This window comes from Cryptomeria japonica, chromosome 7 (genome assembly GCF_030272615.1).
Source record: "Cryptomeria japonica chromosome 7, Sugi_1.0, whole genome shotgun sequence".
NCBI lineage: Eukaryota > Viridiplantae > Streptophyta > Pinopsida > Cupressales > Cupressaceae > Cryptomeria > Cryptomeria japonica.
The window spans coordinates 687,903,316-687,924,382 of NC_081411.1; the positions used below are offsets into that span (position 1 = coordinate 687,903,316).

General features: G+C 33.0%; 1 protein-coding gene across 1 annotated transcript; it reads left to right on the top strand.

The window, feature by feature from the left end:
- The first annotated feature begins 9,492 nt into the window (after positions 1–9,492).
- Positions 9,493–17,490, top strand: LOC131078491 (protein NRT1/ PTR FAMILY 5.2). The gene is made up of 4 exons (XM_058016200.2): positions 9,493–9,913; positions 10,461–10,678; positions 10,767–11,329; positions 16,212–17,490. Exons 1-4 carry the CDS (start codon positions 9,775–9,777, stop codon positions 17,134–17,136), a joined length of 1,845 nt encoding a protein of 614 aa, XP_057872183.1. The 5' UTR covers positions 9,493–9,774; the 3' UTR covers positions 17,137–17,490.
- Positions 17,491–21,067: the final 3,577 nt, after the last annotated feature.

A 21,067-nucleotide genomic window follows, 5' to 3' on the forward strand; every position in this document is an offset into this window, starting at 1 on the left:
TTTTCTTATTAATCCACACATTAAAAACGTTTATACATATTTTTAATATATATAAAAACTTTTTTTTAAAGGTTTTTTAAAACAAAAAAAAAACAATTTTTTTAATTATATAAACCTTGTTTATATAAATAGTTTTTTTTAATTAAAAATTTAAAGTTGTTTTAATATAGTTTGTTTAACTAAAATTTAAGTTTTTAAAATTTATTATTACAAATTTTTATTTTATTCTTCTTTCATAAATATTTTTAAATATTTTGTTATTTTACAAAATAAAATAAAATAAAATAAAAATTTTTGTTAATCAAATTTGGTTAGTTTTTTAATCAAGGAGGTTACAATTTTTTTATTTTTTTTTATCTAAGAGGGCATTTTTTTTTCAATATTAAGCATAATTTGTTCATTATTTTGCTATCATGTCTACATTAATTCCAGAAATTAAATTAAACAGTTCCAATTATCATTCTTGGAAAACACATATCTTGTTTATTTTTCGTTTCAAACACCTTTTGGATGTTGCGACTGATAAAACATTTGAACCCACTACATCTGCTCCTCAAGCCGACCTAGATAGATGGAAGGCTCAAAATGAGGAAGCACTTGGTTTAATTGGTATTTCAATGGTTCCTGATTTGTATGTTTTAATTGGAAATTGTACAAAAGCTCATGAAGCTTGGGAAATTTTAAAAACTACTTATGATAGCTCAAATGAATCCCGAAAAATTCAACTTCAAGATCAACTTGAAGATCTAAGGTATACAGATTTTAAAACTATGGATGAATTCTTATTAAAGTTTGATTCTGTTAATATTCAATTAACTGGTTTAGGAGTTACTCTAGCTGATTTACGTTTAATTCATCTTATTCTTAAAAAATGTCTTCCTCGTCAATTTCAACAATTTATTACGAATATTCATGCTCAACTTGCTATTCCTAGCTTAGCTACTCAATTAACATATTTATTGCATCAAGAGGAAGCTAAATTAATTCAATTTGGTACTCTCAAAAGTAGCGAACATGCTTTTATGTCTAAAAATCAAAATCATAATAATAACTTTAGATCCAACAATAATAAACATAATCATAATCATAATAATAATCATCATAACAATCACAAATCTTCTAATTATCAATCTCATTCTAAATCCTATCATAATAATTCTCATAATAATAATCATAATAATAATCACAATAATCAAAGGAATAATTCTCAAACAAGACCCCATTGCACATATTGTGGGAAAGATGGACATATTACTAATAATTGTTTTAAGAAACAAAATGGTAAAAAGCCCATGAATCAAAATAATCAAAATAATCAACATAAACCTCATTATAAGAAGGGTAATAATAATAATGGTAATTCATCTCGTCATGCATTTACATGTACTTATAATGTTTCTCAACCACTTGAGTGGATTATTGATTCTGGTGCATCTCAACATGTTACTTCTCATAAAGAATGTTTTGAATCTTTGCATCCCAATACTTCTAATATTCCTATTCAATTAGCTAATAATCATAGTTGTAAAGTTGAAGCTATTGGTGATGTGAATGTTCCTAATGGGAAATTACATGATGTTCTTTATGTTCCTGAATTAAAATCAAATTTGATTTCAGTTCCTAAACTTTGTCAAGATTATAAGATTAACTTTTATAGGGGCGTATGTTATATCATTGATCCAAACACTAATCATGTTATTGCTACTGCTAAAATGGATAGTGATAACTTATTCAAGTTCTATGAATTTGCTCCTCCAAAGTATTCTTTGCTTACTACTGTTGATTTTACTATATGGCATGAAAGACTTGGCCATCTCAATTCTGATTATATTTCATTGATGCAAAAAGCAAATATGGTTGATGGATTGCCTACTATTGTTCCTTCTCAAATTGTTTGCAATGGTTGCATGAGTGGTAAGATGCATAGGGAACCCTTTTCTCATGGTCAATCTTGGAGGGCATACACTAAATTGCACCTCGTTCATAGTGATCTCTTGGGTCCCATGGAGAATCCCTCCATCCAAGGTTCAAGGTATGCACTTACCTTTGTTGATGATTTTTCCAGAAGAACATGGATATATTTCCTTCATAGTAAGGATCAAGTGCTTGATGTTTTTACTGAATTTCATATGTTTGTAGAAAGGCAATCTGGTTCTAAAATTAAGATTCTTCGTACTGACAATGGAAGAGAATATGTCAATAATGCATTTAATGCTTATTTAAAATCTTTTGGAATTAAACATGAGCTTACCGTTCCTTATACACCACAACAAAATGGTGTGGCAGAACGGAAGCATAGGACAATTGTTGAAATGGCTAGATGTTTATTGCATGCTAAAAATATGGATTACAAGTTTTGGGCTGAAGCTATGGCTTGTGCAACATATTTAATTAATCGAACACCTACCAAAGCCTTAAAGGATAAAACTCCTGAAGAAGCTTGGTCTGGTAGAAAGCCTAATTTGCAGAATTTAAGAATTTTTGGTTCCATAGCTTATGTTCACAAACCTAAGGAGAAAAGGAAAAAATTAGATGCTAAATCTTCTCCTTTTATTTTTGTTGGTTATGATGAAAATACTAAAGGTTATAGAGTTTACAATCCTATTACTAACAAGGTAAAAGTTGCAAGAGATGTTTGTATTGCAGAAAAAGGCATTCATGATTGTTCTAAAGTGAAGGATGATGAACTTGGTCAAACCAAAGTTGTGCTTGTGGAGGACCAACCTCCTTCTCTTAACCCTACTCCTAATGCATCTCTTTCTATTCCTTCTAGTGATAGTGATGATGATAATAATAACTCTACTCCTCATGACTCTTCTTCTAGTGATGAATCCATTACTTCTAAAAGAATACCTAAATGGTTTAAATCTTTAATTCAAGATAGTGATGTATACTTAGCTAGAATGGATAAACTTCAAGCTAGGAGAGTTAATTATTGTAATTATGCTTTAATGACTACTATTATGAATTCTAATGATCCTAAAACATTTGATCAAGCTAAAAATCAACCACATTGGCAAAAAGCAATGAAGGAAGAATATGATACTCTAATTTCTAACAAAACTTGGGATTTAGTTCCCTTGCCTCATGGCAAAAATCTTGTTTCTTGCAAGTGGCTTTATAAAACTAAATTGAATGCTAATAATCAAGTTAGTAAATTTAAAGCTAGATTAGTTGCTAGAGGTTTTTCTCAAATTGAAGGCTTAGATTATACTGAAACTTTTGCTCCTGTTGCTAAAATGCCTACAATTAAACTTGTGCTTGCATTAGCTTCTAGAATGAATTGGCCTATTCACCAAATGGATGTTAAAAGTGCTTTTCTTAATGGTGATTTACATGAGGAAATTTATATGTCTCAACCTCCTGGTTTTATTAAAGAAGGTAATGCACACTTAGTTTGTAAATTAAAGAAATCAATTTATGGATTAAAGCAATCTCCTAGGGAGTGGTATGCAAAGATTAATGAATTCTTTCTTTCTCAAGGCTTTATTAGAAGTAAAAATGATCCTAACTTGTATATTAAACATAGTGAAGATGATATTATAATTATTATCTTGTATGTAGATGATTTGATTCTTACTTCAAGTTCCAATACTTTGATTTCTGATATTAAGTTTCAACTTAATCAAAAATTTCAAATGACTGATTTAGGTCTTTTACATTATTTCTTAGGAATGCAAATTTGGCAAACCTCTAAAGGAATTTTCCTATCTCAAAGTAAATATGCTCAAGATCTCATAGATAAGTTTAAAATGAATGATGCTCATCATGTTTCAATTCCTATTGAATTAGGCACTAAGTTAATGCTTGATATGCAAACTCCTCTTGTTGATGCTACTTTGTATAGACAATTAGTTGGAAGTTTAAATTATTTAACTCTTACTAGGCCCGATATTGCTTATAGTGTTGGTTTGGTTTCAAGATTCATGTCTAAACCTCAACAAACACACTTTAAAGTTGCTAAAAGAATTTTAAGATATATTAAAGGAACAATTAATGTAGGTTTGTTTTATGATGCAAATTCTGATTTTACTTTAAAAGGTTTTACTGATTCCGATCTAGGTGGAGATCCCAATGATGGGAAATCTACTTGTGGTTATTGTTTTTTTGTTGGTTCAGGAGTAATTTCTTGGAATAGTAAAAAGCAACAATCTACCTCTCTTGGATCCACTGAAGCTGAGTACAAAGGATGCACTAATGCTTCCAAAGAAGTCTTGTGGCTTAGAAGACTACTTGAAGATTTGGGTCTACCTCAACACGAACCAACTCCATTGTATTGTGACAACCAAAGTGCCATTGCCTTGGCTAAAAATCTAGTTTTCCATGCAAGGACAAAACACATTGCTCTCCAACACCACTTTATTAGAGAACAAATTGAAGACAAGCAAGTTTCACTCCTCTATTGCAAGGGGGAAGACCAAGTTGCAGATATTTTGACCAAGCCACTTTGTAAAGAAAAATTCCAATTTCATTGTAAAAATCTTGGATTACAACCCATTGAAGGGTTTGATGTAAGCTCCCCAAGTAAAGCTTAAGGGGGGGTGTTAGAATATTTAATCTTTACTTAGCTTAGGTTTATTTTTATTTAATTTAGGATATTCCTTTGGAATTCCTACATGTAATTTGTCCTCTAGTACATGTGTGAGGACAATTCATTTCTTTTATTTTCCTTTATTAAGGAATATTAGATTTCCTCCATAAGAGGATGTGAACACATGGCACACACATTTTATGAATGGTGGCATTCATAGATTTGGAGTTACTTTGTAACTCCTCTCCTCATCTCTATTTAAGAGATGCCTCCTCTCTCATTTCTTCTTAATGACAATATTGTAAAGAGCTTCTTGCTCTCTCTCTCTCTCTTTCATTTTTAGGCATTGCCTCATTCATAATATCACAAGGGGTTTTTCTTTGCTTTTCCCCTTTCAAAAGTTCTTGTGCCTCCTTCTTCTCATTTGGGTGATGCTCCAAGTTTATTGCTTTTCTCTTGGTAACAATTACTTCATCATAAACTTTCTTGGATTAATTTTCCTTTCCTTGCTCTTTTATTTCCTTTCATCCAAGGACAATCATTCATTTACCAAGTGGGATAAGGTAATTGCAAAATCATGGAATGATATTATTATACCAATTCGGATTCCTCTGAATTGGTCATCAACTCATGCTAAAGATCGGTCTTCCATAAAATGGTTACCCCCTGCACCTAATTTCTTTAAGATCAACTTCGATGGCTCTTCCCATGGAAATCTAGGGAAGTCAGGAATCGGAGTTTGCATTCAAGATCATCATGGGAAAATGTGTGCTTTCCAAGCATCTCCCATCTCCTCGAGTACCAACAATTTGGCAGAGGCAAATGCTTTACTAGCCAACCTGGTGTTAGCAAGGAAATGCGGTTTCTCCAACATACATTTAGAAGGGGATTCATTAGTTATCATCAATGCAATTACATCGAAACGTCTAAGACATGGCACTTATCGTATGTTTTAAAGCGTATCTGGGATTTATTTGAGTCATTTTCAGATTACATTGTTAGCTATACATTAAGGGAAGGCAATTCCATAGCTGACAAATTAGCAAACATGGGTTGTGATGGCATTTCAGTTGAGTCTGTTAACTCTCCCATCAAATTGTCTTCATCATACCTCGAATTGCTTGAATTAGTACAAAAGGAAATTATAGCACTTTAATGCCAAATTATACCTCAATGAGTACTCGCATGTATGCACTTAAAATGAAGCCTGCAGATTGTATAAATGATAGGAAAATGCGAGTACTCCGAGAGGTTGATGATGTCATCTCACACGAGGAAAGGATATTTTTGGCTTCTCACACACTCCCTCGACTGCGCTAATATCAGATGTTAATGCAAGAAATTTTGAGTGTGGTTTTTAATAGTCCGACTAATTATTGCAACACAAAGATTGCCTTAATGCAATCCTTTCAAAAACTATTTTTGTGTGGCAAGCTATTTTTTGGTTTATAAAAGGAAACTTGACTGCATTAGTTCACAATTATCAGCCGAGAAAGTTTTAGCAATTCAGTGAGTGGCAAAATGGAGAATTTTTCTTGCGAAGGTTGCAGGCAATTGCACTGGGAGTACATGCCATGGAACAACCGGGTGGTAGTGCGTATTGAAGAGCTCTTTGTTGATGATGGGGACCTCGACCAACTATTTCATTTGCAAAACCCGCGACTAAGGAGAGTAGTTATAGACTTCATTGGTGAGGAGATATTGCCCCCTCAAGCCAAAAGCATTTTATTTCCCTATCAAATTCTCAGTTCTTTTCTGTCCAATGCTTTTGATCTTTTGCAATAGATTCCTCTACTCGAAATAGTGTTTTTTAAGTTGGTAAGGCAAAATGTGCTTGAATCTACCAAGTTCTAGGAAGCTTTGGCCAACTATAATCTGTGGTAGGGCTCGACTCTCCTAGGGGGTCTGTTTCCACAATATTTCATCCAAACTAGTCATGCATACATGGTGCTCTATGACCGAATAAAGCATTCCCTCGAAAGGCAAAATTTCCGCCATGTGAAGAATGGCTTGGTAGACAATTGGACGAGCACATTGTGCACAGAGTCAGGATTAAAGTCGGGGCTCTTATGGTGATTTTGGAGCTAGAAAACGTCGACTCCAGACCGCCAATATTGCAACCAGAGGAAAGGGGATGGACTCTAGAAAGGGTGCTAGACCTTAATGCACCTTTGCATGACGTGGCCTCGAGTTGGACAAATAGGTTTTCACAGTCTGAAGTGGCAGAGGAGTGGGAGAATATTGCATCAACTTCAAGGAGGGAAGCAAGGTCTCAACAACCCACGGAGATAAATGTATGGGAGGTCATTCGTCGCCCACAAGAGGAAGAAGAGCCAGTGCGATGGGAGGATGACACTTCAGACCTCAATGCCCTCGAAAATCAAACCTTGGATAATTCCGCCATGGAAGAGTAAAAAGACAGTTTCTGTTTTTTGTTTTTTGGTACTAAGAATATTTCCTTGATTCGATGTAAAAGGGAATTCAATGTCAGTCGATATGGCATGCTAATTTTGGCTGCTTTTTTGATATTTTTGATATTTTGATATATTATATCAAATTGTACATAGCAACTATAGGCTTCCCAGAAAAATATATATTTTGATGAAGCTTATTTTGTAAAATTGGGTGACTAGACCCTTGATAGCGTAGGTTTGGATTTTTGCATTTGTATTCAAGCTAGGATTCAAAGTTTTCTTCCTAGTTCTTTCTCTAATGAGCTCTCAAACTAGGTTTTATAAATATTAATATATTAAGTGCTCACCACTTTTTGTTTTAAAAAAAATAAAAAATTACAACTTGCTATTTATCAATTTAGAAAAAATTTCATTTGAAAATAATAGTTGCAACTTTGTATATAAATTTTCAATTTCTATTTTTTTAAAATTAAAATAAATGAATGAATTTAAAACAATTGCAACTTTCTATTTTCAATTTTGAAACTTTTTCATCTCTAAAAATGATAATTGCAACTTTATATATAAATTTCTAATTTATGTTTTTTTTAAATAAACTAAATGAACGAATTTTTTTGTGGCTTTTTCGGAACTCTTCCTCCTGCAAATGTCTTCTTCTCTGTCCATTAGTGCATACAAAGTGGTTTTAGAAGCCCGAATAGTGGAAGAAGAAAATGAGGACAATTCTGTCAAGCTTGGTAAGGTTTTTAATTTGTTTACTCTTGTTGTGGATTTTGAATTCCGTAGGCTTCTGGGATGTCGGTGGCTGCAAGTTTGCCCTCACGTTTCTTATGTTGAGCTTCTATCTCGCTTTGTTACTATTTGCTATGATGTTTTACTTGATGAGGTTTTGGTCCGCCTCTTGGTTTCCACGTTTATTTTTTCATCAGTATGTAATTGGGACTTGGTTTCTCTTGCATTGGCTGATTATCGTTTTGACATGGGGTCTTTTTATTATGGTGGCTTTCTTCCTCGCCACGAGCTTATGGCTAATGGCTGGTCTGGCCAATTATTGCATGAATTACGAATGGGATTGATATGTGACTCCATGGAAGACACTCGGGCCTCCATGGATTTTCTGTTGTATTTGGCTCCTGATCAATATGTGGATAAAGCTTGGGTTGTCTTTTAGGCACTGCATTCGTTAATCACTTTGGGTTTTTTGTGCTCTGCTCCTGCTTGTTTGGCTTTCCCTCTAAGGGTTATTCCATCTCCGGTCTTAGCCTTTGAACCTCCGAAGGAGAGCACTAGCTCTTGGTATTTGGATATCTGACTGTTTTTTGTAGCTGGTGGAATGGTTTTTGTTATTGCGGATTTGGAGGTTCTTTGGCTTCTATTATGGTCGGATGATTATATACGGCTTTGGAAGGAATTTATACCTCTCTTATCTCCTTGGTGGTCCTTCATGGCATTTTTGTTCACCCCTTCATTTGGTGGCAGTCTAGTTTTTTGGAATTGTCCTATGGGACCCTTGTAAAAATATTAGAGGTAGGGGGTTGGGGGTTATGACTGGACAGGAACAAATGATGTAAGGGTAGTGCCTAGTTTTATTTTTTGAAGGTTACAATCAGAGGTTTTCTTGCAGGTTCTTTCCTGCCGGTATGCCTTTTTTGAACCCGATGTAAACATTTTATTAATAAAATATAAGTTTAGTGGATTTTCCACTTTTACCCAAAAAAAAAAAAAAAAGTTACAAATTTCTATTTAAAAAAAAATAACTAAATAGAATTTAAATAGTTTCAATATCTATTCTCAATTTGAAAATGTTTCCATCTTGATAATCATAGTTGTAACTTTGTATATCAATTTCCAATTTTGATAGCATGTCAATATCTATTTAAACTCACCAAAGTCATCTATTATATTCAATTATGTGGAGATATATCTTTTTAAGGCTCTTATTTAAGAGAAAGACACAGACACATAAAATAATAGATTTCTAAAGAAGGATATATCTCGACGTAATTTATCTTGATATATTAAGATAGATAAACTAATATATATTTATAAACCCAAGAAATGGTAAGACTTCACTTTCTCACAACTTAATCAAAACCCTACTTTTCAACGGTCAAATAATTTAATAATGTACGTCCTTTGAAATATTCTTGCAGGCTATTGTGGTTATCGTAAACAAAGTATGACATAAAAATAAAATATTCAACTGCTATTTGTCTTCTAGTCAAAATACATGTAAAGTAGTTCCATACACGATCCAAAGACCGGCCATATAGTTCACTAAACGACACTGACAAAATAAATGATGACCCAAGGCCTTTGTAATGACAGGCATTGAAAGTATTGAAACCCTATTTTTATCTAAAATGTATGCAGATATGCTCGTTTTTCTCGTTAGAGAGTATCTTATGCATATGAGTGACCTATGCAAAGATATTCAGAAAGGCACATTTATATTGAAAAAATCTTGAACAACAAGGACATAAATCCAAAAATATTATAAAACAAGGAGATAAATCCAGATTCCTAATCAATATAATACTCATAAAAATTTTCAGTAATAGTAAACACCCACCAGAAATAGTCTTGAGTCCTTCTGGATTACTGAGAACTTATTAAGTATTGAATTGCAGGCATTGATTGAACACAGCCTTTTTTTTTCAAGGACTGGATTACATCTGTCCATACTGATGTACACCATGTCAGTCTCCCTGTGGAAAAATTCTATCTCTGTGCAGTTGATTGAGCTTAATGTCACACTGAGCATTCAGGCACTAATTACTCAACTGTAACAATAATTCTCTGCTAAAAAAGTCATTGAGAGAAGGAATTATGGTGTCCAGGGAATTTACAGAGGGAGGCAGTATGGAATCTCAGGAAGGGTTTACTATGGATGGTACTGTTGATTTGAAGGGCAGGCCTGTTCTTAGGTCCAAGACTGGAAAATGGAAAGCTTGCTCATTTCTAGTTGGTAAAATATGTCCAAAAATATAGTGATTTTTGCAAATATATTATGTTTTTGAAAAGTTTACGAATTTATATTTTTTGAGTAGTGATTCACATTAACTTTTTCAAAGAAATGGGTTTTGTAAACCAGAAAAATATGGATTCATAAAAGTTGACTTGACATGGGTTTTGCCAAAATATGGATTCATAAAAGTTGATTTGGCATGGGTTTCGCCAAAATATGGACTCATAAAAGTTGATTTGGCATGGGTTTAGCCAAAATCTGGATTTTTAAAAGTTGACTTAATATGGGTTTGTCCAAATATGGATTCATAATATGGATTTGAATTGATGCTAAATTTCTGTAGTAGATTGCATTTTAGTTTTTAAATCAACATTTTAGATCACACTCTATTATCCATCGTCAGAATAGTAGAAAACTAAGATTTGATACGAGTTTTGTAAACCACCAAAATATAGATTCATTAAAATTGACTTGAAGCTTATGAAGTTAAATCCCAGTAAACCATTTGTACAATATTTGATTGGATTGGATTGTTGCTTACATGCAGGGTATGAAATATTTGAAAGGATGGCCTTCTATGGAATTGCCTCCAATTTAGTGAATTACTTAACCAGTAAGTTACATGAGGGCACAGTAACTTCTTCAAGGAATGTAAACAATTGGACTGGTGCCATTTGGATTACTCCTATATTTGGTGCATACATTGCAGATACCCACTGGGGACGCTACTGGACTTTCACAATATTCTCCTTCATTTATATACTGGTCTGCATCTTTTCTCTATCTCTACCACATATTTTTATGTACATAACCAAGGGAGATCAGATTTTTTATACTAGTATATTGTGTGCAGGGCATGGCTATTTTGACATTGGCTGTCTCAGTGCCATCTCTGAAACCACCAACATGTGCAAAAGATGTGAGTGTGTGTCCAAAAGCCTCTACATTTCAGGTTGGAATCTTTTATTTTGGATTGTATGTCCTTGCTGTGGGCACAGGTGGCACAAAGCCCAATATTTCCACCATTGGTGCAGATCAATTTGATGAGTTTGAGCCCAAAGAGAGGGTTCAAAAGGTTTCCTTCTTCAATTGGTGGATGTTCAGTGTGTTTTTGGGATCACTGTTTGCACAAACTTTTCTGATATACATCCAGGAAGATATTGGATTCCCTGTGGGATATGGAGTTCCTACTCTTGGCTTGATTATATCAGTGGTTATATTCTTAGTGGGTACTCCAGTTTACAGACATAAACTTCAGAAAGGGAATCCTTTTGGTCGAATTGCTCAGGTAATAGTTGCAGCAGTTCGTAAATGGAGAGTGAAGGTACCTGCTAATGCAGAAGAGCTTTATGAACTGGAGCCCAAAGCTTATCTTGCCAAAGGAAGATTCCCCATTTCTAACACTCCAATCTTGAGGTGAGTTTAACAATACTTTGCCCTGTTGCACCGTATAATTTAAGAGATTAATTCAATCTTAGAGGCTGTAACGAGAGGTTTCCGAAAATTTCTTCTGTGATATGATAAAATTATCTGTAAATTAGTTGTTGGCCATTTTCTTTCCATTCTGCTGTTAATACATTATTTTCTACTTGTTTCGATGAGATTTTTAATGCTGGTTTGTAGGTAGGAAGTGAAAAGTAATATATCTATTTTGGCATTTAACATTATTAATACTTTTTCAAGTTTTTTTCGAGTTCATGTAAGTTTATTGGATTTAGGGCTGGGATTTTTCTCGTAGGATTAATCATAGACAAACTTAATTTGAAATTATGTTAATTATAAAGTTGGTTAGTGTAATATTTATCTTTTAGTTAATAACAAATACTAACAAAATTGATCAAGCATCTCTTATCTAATTTAGAAGTGTGTCGATTTCATAATTTTTTTTCAAAATAATTGTGGCAACAACTTTAAACCATTATTCATACATTCACGATTGAAAGTGCTAAGCTCTCAAGATCAAGATCAAGATCATCCTTAGACCCAAATCTAAATCTTGAGGACTCATACATATATAAAATTTGTCACTTGATCATTGCATATTTTAATTTTTATTCACTTCACAATGATTACCAACCTAATCAACCAATCCTTTTCCATATAGCTTAGAAGGGTTGGCTTCATAACTTCTCCATTAATCATGGTGATATCAACTCAACACTTTCACTTATTTGCTTACACACAAAAGTGGTAAACTCCCAAGGTTAGGGTCATACCTAGATCTAGAATTAAACTTTGAGGGTTTATTTGTGATGATCTTATTTACATTATTGGATAGATTTGAGCAAGCCACAATAATTAATCATACTACTAAATCAAGAAATATATCACTAGCTATGTGTAGGCTAAAACAACTATCACATTCTCACATGCGCAAACTCAATAGAGAATTGAAAAAAGGCCAACCACAATTGTATATTTTTTTGTCAAAATTGTGGTGATATTATGCAAGCTATCTCAATAATATCACAGTGTACTCACAAGAATCAATTTTGAGAGGGACTAAAACCACCATTGTAATCCTACATGCATGAATATACAAGAAAAGAGAGTGCGAAAATGCAAAAAATAATGATATTTTTTTCTCATCAATCATATCAAATAAGAGACAAAATCAAGAAATAAACATTTCTTGATATATTTGAGCAGTTTGCAATAATTAATCACATCACTAAATCAAGAAATATATCACTAGCTATATGTAGGCTAAAGCCACAGTCATAGTCTCACATGCGCAAACTCAACAAAGAACTAAAATAAAGCCAAAGTCTTTAATTATTGATGTTCAATTAGATTTGATGGAAACAACCCATCCATGTGAAGTATAATTATACTTGTGTGAATAAAAAGAGAGAGTAGGCACAATTGTATATTTTTTTGTCAAAATTGTGGTGATAATCATGCAAGTTGTCTCAATGATATCACAATGTACTCATGAGAATCAATTTTGAGTGGGACTAAAACCACCATTGTATTCCTACATGCATGAATATGTACAAGAAAAGAGAGTGCAAAAGACAATGATGTTTTTTTTTCTCACCAATCATATTAAATAAGATACAAAATCAAGAAGTACACATTATGGATAGATTTGAGTAGGTTGCAATAATTAATCATATCACTAAATCAAGAAATATATCACTAACTATATGCAGGCTAAAACCACCATCACATTCTCACATGCGCAAACTCAATAGAGAACTGAAAAAAGGCCAAAGTCTTTAATTATTGATGTGCAGTCAGATTCGATGGATGCATGAACATTTCATAACTCAAAAATATTCATTGATTACTATTGCATATCCCACCAAGGTTCCATTTAATTATTTCCCATCAATTAATCATTCTTAACAATAAGTAGGTAAAACCCAATTAAGTTCACCTTTTAGAGAACATGCACTAAAGAACTTCAAAGGGCACCAAGATCTCAATTTTATGCCTCACCACTATTATAATTTTTATTTATGTAAGATAGGTTGGATTCCTTACGAGTTCATTACATTAAGGCATATTCTATATTTATTTCTTACCAAAAAGAACCAACCATAGTGTGACCATTTAAAAAAAATACTATAAGAGAGGTATATAAAATACTATATTCATCTTTCTAAAAAATATATAATCATCAAGATCATTAATGGTACATAATGAATGTAACTTTAGGCAAAGGTCATCACAACAATTCTCTACTCATAACCCCAATGCGTGCCCAATGCAATTCATACAAATGTTGTTAATAGAACTAAGGTCAATAAGTGTTAGCTTGGTAATTTCATTTATAATTAGCCATATGATGTAGAGACACCATGAAAAACATAATTAATAAAAACTAATAATACCATTATCCTATATATAAGGACATAAACTATATATATTAGCTTCAAGGAGTGTTAATATGAATCTATTTCACCATATGATATGAGGCAATACTATCTAGCACAACATATTATACTAGTGAGATCTATTACTACAACCAAGAAGCTCAAGTTTACACATGGTTATACCACATCCACCCATATAAAAGAAATATTGATGTTATTATTACTTTCATCTAGTATTTTGAGCATTGACCTTGTTATCCATAGGAAAATATAATTATCTACTAGAAATCATGATGCTACAATTCTAGGTATTATCGCAAGACCTTAGGGTATTAATAATATAAATGTATTATGCTTCATGATCTTATGTAAACTAGTTGTTATCATTCTGAAGGAATTAATTATCTAAATTATAATAAAATTCAGTTAATCTGTATGAAGATTAATTATCTAAATTATAATAAAATCTAGTTAATCCTTGTCCTGAGATTTTCTAGGCGCGATAGGGTTAGATCCCTACATGGTGTGCAACAAAATAATTTTGCAATAAATCAGACAAAACAACTTAAATTAATCTAAACATAGTATTATAACTTACCAAAACCTATATCTCACTTCCTAGAAAAAATACTTTTAGAAATCATTAATTAGAACATTGAGAGTGAATTTGGTAAAAACCTTAATTTTGCAATAAATCCATGAATTATAATCAAAATGACCTCAAACATACACTATAGTAAGAGAAATATGTTCTTGATAAACCCTCTATATATGAGAAAAAAATCATTCATTTTTAGATCTAGGAGAAAATTGGATGGGAAACCTATTGTAGATCTAATTCTATAGTAAATCTTTTTTTTTTTTTTCTTCTAATTTTCATTAAATTTATATTTTAGTGGATTCGATATGATATTAAATAGCCATAGCCCCTCTAAAAATCATGACAAAAAGTCATCAAAATCATAGAGATATGTGATTTCCAAAACCACTTCTATTATTATAAAAAAATGCCTTACCTTCTTGATGTCAAGATCATATTCTAATATCTTATAATAAAAAAAATGAACGAATTGTTTCTAATTGCATAAAAAGAATTACCAATCTCTTGAATTATTTTAATTCCTCACTAAAAATTGATTGTAAATAAATAAAAAAAAAATAAAATTGATTCTAGTTCTTTAAACTCTTCGTTTTGAGAAGACAACAATACCCCATGAATTTTCACTGTTGATTGTTGAAGAGCCCTTCCTTATCGTTTATGTGACAATGAATGTCCGTACTTTCCTCTATACCCCTACCAAAATTCTGCAATATTCATTTTTTTTTAAAATGTCTTCAACTATAGGCATATTAAATGAAACTGCAAGCCCTCTTTCTTAGTCTATGCCTCCCATGCCTCATTACTCACCTCCCCTTTGAATCATGAATATCATTTAAAATTTGTCCTTCCTTTATTATTAAATTTTCTTCTAGCTTTCATATATTTCTTTCTTGCGTATAATGAGAGATTGATAATTATTCAAATATATTTAAATTAATTTTTTTATTGAAAAGGTCAAACACAAAATTAATAATAGAATTTAGATACAATCACTCTTCTTAACATGGATTGAAAAAGTTATTAAAACTGAATAGAATGTATCCTCAATACAAAGTAGAACTCCTTCACATATAAAAAATGTGTTTTGTCTATTTCTTTAGTTAAATTAATCTAATAAAATCATGGAATTAATTGTATTTGGGTAATAGATTTTGAAAGATTTGTTATTTTTATTTGGACTAATAATTGCTATTAATTGTAGTTGAGTTCAGATTTTGATGGTTTTATTGTTTTTATTTGAAGTTAGGCAGTGAATGAATTTTTATCATAATCAATTGTATTTGTTTAAACTAATCTTTTTATTTTTGAAAATTAAAGTAATCAAAGCATCAGTTTTTAACATGTCTATAAGATGAGCTTTTAAGTACAAAGAGAAATGAGTTGGACCATAGTCTATTAGTTCATGGGTTTACACACACATGAACTAATAGACTATTGTAGATAATATTAAATGATTTATTCAAAACAAAAAAAATCAATTTCTCATTTTCCAACCATCCTAACTAGCTGCATCCTTTATTTATATATTCTTCTAAGTTAAACCTTTTCAAAATGTATAGCTATATAATAATCAAACTTCATGATATTTGGTACATACATAGATACATACATGAATAAGCTGTAAATACCAAAAACCCAAGCTTCCAAAGATCAGTCTTTGTCCATACATACATACATACATACATGAGCTGTAAATACTAAAAACCCAAGCCTCCAAAGAATAGTCTTTGCGTAAAATTATTACTCTAAACAAAACTTCATTGCTCTTCTTAGAATATCATAATATGACTAATGCTATAAATACAATATTTCAAATTCAAATTGCATCATACATTTAATGATTAATATGGCAATACATAAATTTATTTTGGTTCAGATTCCTGGATAAAGCAGCAACAAAGGACAGTACTATATCAAGTCCATGGAGGCTATGCACTGTGACTCAAGTAGAAGAAGCCAAGCTAATGATAAAACTACTCCCAATATGGGTTGCCATGTTCATACCAAGCACATTAGTAGCCCAAGTAAACACACTCTTCATCAAGCAAGGAAACACACTCAAGAGAAACATGGGCCCTCACTTTGAAATCCCCTCTGGCTCTCTCACAGCATTTGTCACCATGTCAATGCTGGTGTCCATTGTAATCTATGAAAGAATCCTTGTCAAGCTCTTCAGAAAATTTACAGGAAATCCCAGAGGCATAACTATCTTACAAAGGATGGGGATTGGTCTAGTTATGGATGTAATACTTATGGCAGTTGCAGCAATAACAGAGCAACAAAGGATCAAAATTGTGAAAGAACATGGACTTGAAGGCCACCCAAAAGCAGTAGCACCCCTCACAGTCTTCATTTTGCTTCCTCAGTTTATACTCATGGGTATAAGAGATGCATTCCTTGAAGTGGGTAAGTTAGAATTTTTCTATGATCAGTCACCTGAGAGCATGCAAAGCATAGGAACTTCACTGTTTGCCAGTACATTAGGCGTTGGGAATTTTATCAGCGCTTCTCTTCTGACTACAGTGGCTGATATAACTGGAAAAAAGGGCCACACAAGTTGGATTCTAGACAATCTGAATGCATCCCGGATTTACTATTATTATGCATTGTTGGCTGTTCTTAGTTTCTTGAATCTGATTTTCTTTCTGGTAGTTTCATGGCTGTATGTTTATAAGAGAGAAACAAGTGAAGCTTTTGGCAGCAGCCATGGGAGGAATGCTATTCAACGTGAAAACCAGCAACAGAGTTGTACAGACGTAGACAATGTCAATGTTACGTCCATGGAGCTCGTTCCCAAATGAGAGTTGTATTGAACTCTAATAATTATGTTGTGATTAATTACTCTCATATTGTTTCATAAGTGTTGTAAAGCATTCAAGGGGTTGGGGTTGAGGTTGGTTGTCTACAAGGTTCAGTTTTCGTCGTGGAGATTTATGTTTAAATCTTAGAGGTGTATCGGATGTGGAATTCTAAGTTGTGACTCTTGGTATTCTATTGTTGGTTTTCAGTGCGGAGGTGGTTTCTAGTGTATTTGTTTGAAAGGAGCTAAACTTAGTATCATGGTTGTGCTTGCAAGAGCTTGTATTGGTCTCACGTTGATGTTTGTATGAGTAGAATGTTTGAAAATGATTAATGATATTTACAAAATTATGTAATATGATGTCCTACTTTTCTTGACAGAAGAAACTATAGTTATGGAAATAAATTGTCGTGAGCCTTTTGCAATATCAATGCATTTTTTTGTTCAATTTTAATGTGATTGTTATTGTTTCTTAATTAAGAATTATTTGGAGAGGACTCTTAATTCTTCTACACACTAAAGAGATATGCCTGATTGACAACATTATAAAAGTACATCAAGATCCACAAGATTACTTAGGTTTTAGAGATTGATAATGTTTTTTGTGGGATGGTAAATATTTTAAAATATTATTGGTATTCTACAAGTTATCGATCTTCTTTAGCTTAGTGCTACGATGACATACAAGTATTTTAGTTGGCAAGCAATATTGTATCACTAAAAAAAATTGTTTTTGATTTTGGTCATTGTTTGTCTAGTAGGACTTTTTGTCAAGTGCATACATGAAAGGCTGCTACGCATTGTTATTCATTGAGTAATAGGTGGTTACAAAATAGGTGTAGGTTGCCTACAAATATTCTCTTAGACTGCAAGCCTATTTGTAACTATGGTATAGGATGCTTATGCATTGCTACATGTGCTATATATTGTGCCTAAATAGTTTTGGAACTCTTAAATTGTAATGCCTGCCAAAATAGCCTAGAGAGATAAAGAAAACTAACATACTAATAGAGAAAAAAATAAAATTAAAACATCATCTTATACAACATGTATAACCATCTACTCATATGCATTAATCATCTATTAACATGATAAGCACATAACAATATGAACATTAAGCATAATCACATGAACTATTACGCAAGCGGAAATAAACACAATATCACATCTATCTTCCCTAGGGTATCTCAACGTCAGTACTGACACTACTAGCATAAACAATATTTATCTTCATAATCACTATCACAATTCAATGCATTCTAATCCTATCCTTAGTCATTCTTTCCATGCAATATATGTAAATCATTTCTAATCCATCTATCATGAATGCATACATCACTATGCAACTCTAATTAATTTCCCATTAGATACATTTTAAGAACACCAAATCCAAATGTTCCTACTCTCATTTATTCATTCCTTTTAACATCATTAATCCATTCCAAGATTATCTTAATCGCATTACTAATCCTATCTTCATTATCTTAACACCCAAACAATGCTAAGTACACAACAATTAAACCAATACTATTATTTCCATTAATGAAACAAACTCAAGATACATTATGATACTTCATATGATCTCTTACAAATGACATAAATCATATCCCTAAGCATCATCTACAAATACATATCCATTATCCTATTACATTAAGGAGCATAGCTCTTAAGAACATATTGCAAATACATTAATCTCATGATATCCACAACAACATATGTCATATGATCAATACATCCATCTGCTACAATATCCATCCATAAGATGAAAGTACATAAATCCACATCCACGCAAGAAGCATCCAATGAAGGACATCCCAATGGAAGAAGGCATCAAACCACCTGACCATGTGGAGCCAAAGGAACCACCCCCAGTGATAGGAGATGACACAAGGTCCCACACACACTCTAAACCTAGGCCGACACCTAACAACCAAAGAGACTCAGCAATACCAAAACCGCAACAAGAAACAACTCAAGCATAAGCCAACACAACACATGGCTAATCATAAAAGATAGAAACTCCCAGAGGCGTACCAACAACCAAGGCAAATCTAGCAATTACCATGACCAAGGACACATGTAGGAGTGGAGTGTCATCACATGCTATCCTCACAAAGAAGGGAAACCATCCTAATAGACATGTCTCTACATGCTATCCTCACAAAGAAGGGCATCATCCTGACACGGGGGCTTCACTAGTTGGGCAATATCATATCACGTGCATTCATATTGGGGGGTTTAATATCCCAAAAATGAGGGCACAATATATTGCCTATCGGTGAAAATAGTGGGGGTTTTAATTTGGGCTATGAAAAAATGGAATATTTAGCACAAATAGGGGGGCTTTTAATTTAGGTTGTGTATTGGGAGGGGGTGGAAAAAAAGGATTCTATGGCAATATTTTTAAAAAATAGGGGGATTCTTTAATATGCCATGAACGCACGTGATATAACCCAAGTTCACTAAGGGAAGCCCCCGTGCATCCTAATAAACATGTGGAGCCATCTCAACCTATGAGAGAACAAGGGAGATTGAATTGCCATCACAATGGTCTTCCCAAGATTATCCCAAAGCATCCTCCCTAGGACTATGTCTTGGGGCTCACATTCATTATTATCTTGATTAGATGAATCCTAATTAATCAACCCATCTAATTAATTATTAATGTTGTCACTTATTTAAATCAAGGAAATCTTTCAATGTGCCCTAGTGGTCTAGACTCTAATCATCCTTACTAGGAACCTCCTAGTAGCCTATCTCTCACGACCCCGATCATCACATGAAATCCCACTCCTCCTAATCATGTTCCAAGACCTCAAGGGAAATACAACAACAATAATAAAGAGGCTTATATGCAACAACAATAAAGGATCCATATGACAAGACCAATCAACAATGCAATCCAATTGCCAAGATTCCAACAATGCTAATATATATATAAACAAGAGCCTCAACAAGGTCTCATATAACAAGTAGCTAATATAGTGCATAAAACCATCCAAATAAACCATATATCTCTATATCTCTGATATTCAGGATTAGGTTTGTATGTTCTTCTAGCTTCTTCTCTTAATCTAGCATGTCTATCAGGGCATCTTGAAGCCATATGACCAATCTTATTGCAGTTAAAACATTTAAAGGGTGCTTTACCTTCATACTTACTTCCAATTGGGCCTTTTGGCATTTTTCTTGCAAATAGTGCTTCAAGTTCTTCAAGCTCTTCATTCTCCTTCCTGGTTTCTTCGAGTTCTCTTGCATAAAAGGCTCTCCAGTCTAATTTGTCAAAGGATGGAGCAGATGATGTTGATGCTTTTAAGGCCAAATCAATTTTTATAGTAGTAACAGGATCAAATTCCTCAATTTCAAAAGCTGAAAGTTTTCCAATCAATGTATCCCTAGTTACTGATGTATTAGGCATTGTTCTCAACTCATTTATAGCAGTAACCTTCATTTTATATGCTGGTGGCAAACCTCTTAAGATTTTTGAAACAATCTCATCTTCACTCAAGGTTCCTCCACAACATTTGATACCCAAAACAATTTCATTTACTCTTTCCATAAAAGCAGAAATCCTTTCATCTTCTTCCATTTTCAGATGTTCATACCTGACTCAGAAGCTTTCAAGTTTTGCAATTTTGACTGTGGAATCCCCTTCATTCAGTGTTTCCAAATGATCCCAAATAGCTTTTGTAGTGGACCTATCTGATAATCCCATGATTTGTTGATCTGATAATGCGCTCAAGAATGCTTCTCTTGCTTTGCAATCATTTTCTTCATCTTTAGCTAAAGTAGTGGGAGCAGTCTGACCAGCTACAACAGCAGTATAACCATTCTTAGTAATTTCCCAGATGTCTTTACCAATGCAATTTAGACGTGTCTCCATTTTGATTTTCCATATCCCATAGTTGGTTCCATCAAGTTTAGGACTATCC